The sequence below is a fragment of the Lemur catta genome, chromosome 1 (assembly GCF_020740605.2).
Source record: "Lemur catta isolate mLemCat1 chromosome 1, mLemCat1.pri, whole genome shotgun sequence".
Lineage (NCBI taxonomy): Eukaryota > Metazoa > Chordata > Mammalia > Primates > Lemuridae > Lemur > Lemur catta.
In genome coordinates, this window is record NC_059128.1 from 126,691,982 (window position 1) to 126,699,832 (window position 7,851).

The 7,851-nt window shown below is 45.3% G+C and overlaps 1 protein-coding gene across 1 annotated transcript in view; it reads right to left on the reverse strand.

Annotated features, from left to right (window-relative positions):
• Positions 1-1,608, reverse strand: part of CCDC3 (coiled-coil domain containing 3) — a 68,733-nt gene extending 67,125 nt beyond the window's left edge. Inside the window, exon 1 of the mRNA XM_045533499.1 lies at positions 1,250-1,608. Coding sequence (XP_045389455.1) covers positions 1,250-1,608 — 359 coding nt within the window. The remainder of the gene's footprint in view (positions 1-1,249) is intronic.
• Between the last annotated feature and the right edge of the window lie 6,243 nt (positions 1,609-7,851).

The following is a 7,851-nucleotide window of genomic DNA, read 5'->3' on the forward strand; positions in this document are numbered from 1 at the left end:
CAATTAAAAAAAGAAAAAAAAAAACTTAGCTTAGCTAAACCACTCAAGTCAACACAAAGCAGGACGTGTATTCTAAACTTAGATATTCTGGCTTCAATATGGAAAACATGTGTTGCCACGAGCTTACGAACACCCCTCTGTGGAACTAACTGTTTTCTTTCCCAGAGCGACATGAGCTAAAAGTGGATCTGCAGACCCAGGGCAGATCATTCCAAATATCCTCAGTGTCGCTTCATGAAAAGGCAAAACTGAAACTATTACCAATTGCAACAGCTTTGGGCTGGTTCACTGGCTATCTTGATCTACAGGTTAGATTCCATTGTGATGTTTCTCAGTTGCCCTGTATCACCTGATTCAATTGAAAACAGCCAATGAATTCAGGGTTCTACCTGCTGTTCTCTATTTCAAATTTCAGTAGAATTCAGTAGTCGATAAGAATTGACGGAATTCTTACGCAAATGTGTTCCATCTTGACCACAGGCCAACTTGCATGGAACTTCACAAGACTGCAGGGGCCTGGAGTGAGGACTTCCTGCACGATTCACTTCTGCACTCTCCAAATCACTGTCACCCAGGGTCTCACCCCCAGCAGAAACCTCCCCCTCACCAGAAACCTTTGCTGTTTGGAATAGCCCGGCAGCTGGCATGGGACAATGAGGCGAGAGGACAGCCGGGCTGCATTCCACACCATTCGCGTCTTTCGCATTTAAGTGGTTGGGGAGAGGAGCTAGTGGAGGGTCGCCCCGCATCTACCCTACACCAGATGCTTCGCATGAGTGACTGCGCTTTGGTCTCAATCAGCCCCACTTGTTACTTTACGCAGGTTCTACAGAAGGCGAGAAGGAACTCGCTCAAAATCACAGTTAGGAAGGGCAGAGCCAGAGTGCCAGGGACAGACTGATTTCCAAGACTGTTTTTCTCACCGTCCCAAACCACTCCCAGCCAGGTTTTAGAAAGATGAGTCGAACGGGTCGTTGCAAAGCGCTTTGGGCTTTTACCTGCGACCCCGTTCTGCGCGCACAGCACAGGGGTCGTCCTTGTCATCAGCCTTGGCCAGGGCTAGCCAGGGTGTTTGCAGAGACAGGGGGACCGAGCAGGGAGAGGGTAAAGACGGGCAAGGGGAGGAGCCTAAGGCACATTGTCACTCCCGCAGCCGCAGCCACGGGGACTCCCCACCTGGCTCCAGGTGACGGCGGCCTCGGGAGGTCGCGCCGAGGGGCGGACGAGGAGGTGGCGGTGCCGGGCTCACCTGAGGAAGAAGAAATAGGAGTAGTCGGGCACCACGGTGTGGGAGTGGCACGAGAAGTAGCCCAGGCCAGTGAGGTTGAGCCTGGAGCCGGCGGGCACTTCCAGCATGCTGCCCCACGCCTGGTCGCACAGCATCTCCACCTCGGCCGCGTAGAAGAGCCCCCCCTGGCCGGCGTGGGGCTGCCAGGGCAGGTGGTTGTAGAGGCCGGGCGCCTCGGGGTGCAGCGCCAGCACCTTGGCGTACACGATGGTCTCGGCCAGCTCGGCGCGGCAGCCCTCGCTCAGCGGCCGCCACTCGGAGGGCAGCTGGCAGGCGCGCGCGGCCAGGCAGAGCGCGGCGAGCAGCAGCGGACGCAGCATGCCGGCGACGCGCTAGCCGGGGCGCATGGCGGGGACCCGGGGGCCCGCGGCGCCGGCCCGGGAAGCGCAGCCCCGGCGGGCCTGGCGCGCCGCGCTTTAAAACAGCCACGGCCACGGGACCCGCCGCGCGCCCGCCCCCTGCCCGGCCCCCCGCGCGCGCCGGGGCGGGGACCCAGTCCGGGCTGCCCGGCCGCCGCCGCCGCCCGGCCCTTCCCGCCCCTGGCGCCCCGCTGCGGCCGCGTCCCAGCTCGCCCGGCGCAAACCGGGCTCCGAGCGCCCCGCACCCTTAAAGTAATTACCCCTAATTTGCATGGTTACTCTGCATGGGTTTTCTGTGCTGTCCATTTCGCGTCAAAAGACACAGACATCAAATCTGACTTTATCTTCCCGGAGATGAACTAGGAAATTCAGTGACTTCACTATGAGCTAAAAAACTTTTTAACTTTGTTGGATCTCTCTCTCTCATTTTGCTTATTATTTAGTGATGACATTAGAAAAACTTTCATAAAAGATTGAAAAAGCATGTTTCTCCAGTTTTCCTAAAGTGAGATGATTTGCATAATCTTCTTTTCCATTTTCTGAATACTCTGCACCTGAGAACAAATTCAGAGGTAAATTCCAAACAGCTTTCACAGGCCGGTGAATGCATTGGAGGAGACCTGATCTCAATTGAGAGGTCTGTCTTTATCCCCAAACTCAACAGTTCTTTTCATCTCTAAATTGCCTTTATTATTCCTCGTGTAGTAAGAAGAAGAAACAAGAAGACGTTTGTTTTTTATAAATATGTTAATAATATATTTGTTCATTAAGTCATGTACATATCATGTATATCATGCATATAATGTACATATCATACATATTGTATATATTTATAATAAATGTATAAGCAAAATGGCCTTAGAATGGAAGATTCTTTGTTCTGCAAGTATCTTACTTATTTGAGTTTCTACAATTTCAGGCCTTGGAAGCCGGTTGAATTCTACACACCAGAGGGAAGAGAGTTCCTGGGAAAGTCTAGAATCTAGAAGGAGGGTAAGGAGAAGCAGAGTGCACACGTGGGAGGGAAATTCCAAGACAGAGCCTCACCTCCCCATCAGCCCTAAATTTTCTCCCTGGGAGCCCTACATTTGCAGTTAGGATGACCACATTCACGAATGCTTGTTGTAAATGCAGTTTTTTGTTTTTTGTTTTTTGGGTTTTTTTTGAGACAGTCTCCCCCTGTTGCCCGGGCTAGAGTGCCGTGGCATCAACCTAGCTCACAGCAACCTCAAACTCCTGGACTCAAGCAATCCTCCTGCCTCAGCCTCCGGAGTAGCTGGGACTACAGGCATGCGCCACCATGCCCAGCTAATATTTTCTGTATATATTTTTAGCTTTCCATATAATTTCTTTCTATTTTTAGTAGAGACAGGGTCTCGCTCTTGCTCAGGCTGGTCTCAAACTCCTGAGCTCAAGCAATTCACCCACCTCGGCCTCCCAGAGTGCTAGGATTACAGGCGTGAGCCACTGCGCCTGGCCAATAAATGCAGGTTTTGAAAGGCAGTTCTGGGTGCAAATCCAGCCCTGCAGGACAGGAACTCAGGAGGGCCAGCACCCAAGGAATCCGAAGAAATCCAAGGAAGGGCTTCGGACATTCCCAAAGAAATGAGCGGGACTCCAGGCGGCATCACCCAGACCTCGAGGTAATAGAAGGCCACAGCTGACATGAGGGTCACACTAGTCCAGGATCTCATCAGTGACCGAATGGGATTCTTATGCTTACAGAACCTTCTGTGATGGGCCCAAAAGCAGAAAGAAGAGTGACAGCTCCCCAAGGACAACAACTAATCCTGCCTATCTAGTGTGTACATCTAGCCTCAAGTCTCAATAAATTAGTTATCACAGAGTGATTCGAGTGGATGGCAGTCCCAATGGCATATTTGAGTCCCCCTCTGTGACCTGCCATGGTAGATACAGAAGTGCTATTCCAGGATGACATCAGAGACTGTTTATCAGCACTGCTAATCTGTCCCTTACTGAATGTTTTAATTATGGAATTTCATAATGTTATTAGTCTGCTATAATAAAATACCATAGACTGGGTGGCTTAAGCAACAGACATTTATTGTCCCATAATTCTGGAGGCTGGAAGTTCAAGATCAAGATGCCAGGGTTGGCTTTTGGTGAGGCCCCTCTTCCTGGCTTCCTGGTTTGTAGATGGCTATCCTCTTACCATGTCCCCATATGGCCTTTGCTTTCTGTGTCGTAGAGAGGGTGAGCTCTGGTGTCTCCTCTTATTCTTATAAAGTCTCCAGTCCTATGGGATTATCACCCCAATCTTATAACATTAACTACCTCCCCAAAGGGCCATCTCCAAAAATATAGTCACATTAGGGAGTGAGATTCAACATGTGAAGTGGGGGGGTGACACAATTCAGTCCATGACAGTTATTTCACAGGTGTCTGCAGGTTTGCTGGCAAGAGAAGGGGGAAGTCAAAGCTGTATATTCCTGGCAAGCCCCGTTAGAGCAAACATTGCCAAGTTATACCATTAACAATTACTAACATTCACTCATTGTCTACATGGGCCAAGCACTGTTGTAAGAACATTACATACATCATCCTAATTAATTCTCCATGCAACATTCTGGAGTAGACATTACTACTATCCTCATTTTACAGAAAGGAAACTTAGGCACAGAGAGGTTAATTGAATTACTCAAGGTCACAGAGCTAGAAAGTGACTGAGCCAGAATTCATCTGCTAACAATCAGAGTCCATGTACTGAACTACAACACTAGAATAGGGGTGAAAACAGGAAATCTTTTAAAGGCACAAGTGGGCTCTGTGTCTGGGATGTATGTAGAGTATATGAACACAATCACCAGTGATGGCTCAATGAGTGTGCAACAGACATCACATTCATTTTGCATGACCCGGCATCCCTGCTGTATTTTAGTCCTGTGCTACAATTCATGCAGACAAGACAGTAAGAACGTTTTTCCTTTTGATTGCATCTTCAAATGCCTCAGAGGCCTGGAAAAGATCTGTCGATTGCTACAGACCGGAAAACCCCAATTTTTCTTTCCATGTAGACGAACAAATAAATAAAAATCAGCATGCATGACTGTTTTCTCTCTTCTTGAACAAACTTGACAGAATCAAAACTCTTCCAACACTCCCCGGAATGTATTTTCCAGAAGTGAGCACTCTCCAGAGATCATCTTTCTTGTGGATTCTTCAGACACATCAGTCATGATTTCCTCCTCTGTAGGAGCTGGCAGAATGCCTCGCTGATTGGGGTTCTTTCTCCAGTGGAGTCATTGGTATGTCCCCTGGTGAGCACTTACCCTTGGGGTACTAAGACCTCCAAACAAGCAGAGCTCAAGGTAGCCAGGGTGGAAAATGGAGATATATACCTCTTTTCATAGGCCAGGAGACTCAATATTGTTAAGCCTAACCAAACTGATGTACGAATTGAATGCAATCCCAATAAAAATCCCAGTGGGCTTTTTGGTAGAAGCTGACAAGCATATTCAAAATTTCATATGGAATAAAAAAAAAAAAACTGAGAATGCCCAAAACAACTTAACAAGTAAAGAACAAAATGAGAAGGCTAACAGAACCTGATTTCAAGACCTATTATAAAGCTATAGAAAGCAATGAAGTGTGATTTGATGCAAACACAGACACATAGGTCGATGGAATAGAATGGATTCCAGAAATAAATCCACATATCTATGGAGAACTGATGTTCTACAAAGCTGCAGAGGCAATTCATTGGGAAAAGGATAGTCTTTTGAACAAACGGTGCTAGAACAAGCAAGGAAAAAAAGAATTTTGGTCTATACCTTGCATCATATACAAAAATTAACTAAAAATATAAAACCTCAAACTATAAAACTTCTAGGCAAAAACCTCTGCTAATTGGAGTTAGACATAACTTAGACATCATCAAAATTTAAAATCTCCACTCCTCAAAAGACATTGTTAAGAGAATGAAATGTCAAGCCACAGACTGGAAGAAAATATTTGGAAAGCATATGTCTGATAAAGAATATATATCCAGAATACACAAAGAACCCTCGAAACTCAATGATAAGAAAACAAACAACCCCATATAAAAATGGTCAAAAGATTTAAAAAGACACTTCACCAAAGAAGATACAAGAATGGCAAATAAGTGCATGAAAAGATGCTCAAAGTTATTAGGGAAATGCAAATTAAAACCAGTATGAGATACCCCTACACACATATTAGAATGGCAAAAATTAAAGAGACTGACCACACCAAGTGTTGTCAAGAATGTAGAGGAATTAGAACTCTCGTGCACTGCCGGTGGGGACATAAATGGTAAAACCACTTCGGAAAACAATTCAACAGTTGCTTGAAAAGTTAAACGTATGATCAAGCCATTCCACTCCCAGGTATTTACTCAAGAGAATTAAAGTATATTCCTTATAAAGACTTGCATATGAATGTCCATGATGACTTTATTTGTATTAGCCAAAACCCAGAAACAACCCAAAGTTCGATCCACAGGTAAACGAATAAATAAACTGTAATACACAATGAAATACTACTCACCAATAAAAACCAATGAACTATTAACACGCACCAAAACACGAGCAAATACACTGCAGAGTCGCCGAGCAAGAAGACTCTCTACCAATTCACTGGCCTCAGAAATTCTCATCTATAAAACTGTCACAAAGAAAAACTTTAAATTTTAGTGTTTAAAAGTCACAAAATTAAGTGTAAAGAAGTATAAATAACTTTCCAAGAATTTTTTGGTGAATTTCCCAAGAACTTTTTGGTGAACTTATAGCCTTTATACTTCCGAAGTTATTAAAACCTCCAGATTAAAACTGCACTAAGACTTATGGGACAACCTGATACACACACATACACACACACACACACACACACTCCCTAGGTCTATCCTCCAAGCGGGTCTAGAAGCAGTAATACTCCAGTAGCAATGAGAGTACCCAGCACCCAGATCTTGGTTCATCTGAGAATTTTCATGTCCGCTCACCACTCATTCTCTAGAATCATCTATTTCTCCAAAGAGCCCTGGTTCCTTTTAGTAGAGAATGATATTGAGAAACCAAGATCTGGGTGCTGGGTCCTCTCTTGAGCAGCTACAATGCTTGAAACAGAGTGGTGATTGTGCAAGAATCAACGGTCATAGCAAGGGACCAAAACAGGGACTCAGTAGAGTACGTAGGAGCAACTCAAATTACCAACAGTCAGGGAGCGACTTATAAATTGTAGCACATTCACATATTTGAATATTTTATCACAAAGATAATTTTAAACATTCTAAATGGCATGCACGTGATAGGACGTCAAGTGAAAGAAGAGTATCAATGATCTGTGGGCACGTTACGTGCTCTCTTGGGCTGCTGGCCACATTCCGTGGATTGACCTCCGTAGTAGTCATATGGTCATTCATTTTGCTTCGTAGATACATTTTATGTATTTTCCTGATGTAGTTACAATAAGATATTTTTAAAGGACACACAAAGCCCTTTATCCTAGTGGACTATATTCTACAGATTGAGCTAGTGAGTAGATCAAATTCTATCACCCTATTATACAGATAAGGAACTGAATTCCAAAAAGGCGAAATCACTGCTGTCTAGGAGCTGATATCCAACGAGGCCAGGACATGTATCCATCCTTGCTCTAGCTACAGCCCTGGGTCCCCAGCATTAATGAGGGGAGAGCTAACAGTCATCACAACAGTTACTGGGATTTTGTGTCAGCGTGCGGGGCACTGCACACACGACAGCCCTGCAAAGATGGTGTTATCACCCCCAATTTGCAATGAAAGAAAGGGGACACATAGCCAGAAGCTGCAGTTCAGATCCTCAATAATTCATTCATTACATAAACATAAACTGAGTAGCAGCTGCATGTCAGGCAATGGAAAGATATGAAAGACATGTAAGACAAAATTCCTGCCTCCAGGAGCTTGCCATCCTGATGGGAGGTAGCTATGCCTACCTCTGGTCTTTAATAGGAGAGCCCATCGGCTATTGTCCAAAGCACAGACTTCTCCCAGTAGCAACTAAGTTACCCCCTAAGTACTCCTCCCCCAAAGTTAACAAATGAATAAACTAGGAAAAGCTCCAGCCGCAATGATTCAGAGTTATCCACCTTAAGTTCAAATCTTCCTTTCACATTTGCCTGCTATTTTAATACTGTTATGTAGGAAATAGGCCGAGAAAACCTAAACAGAGACAAACAACTCAAAAA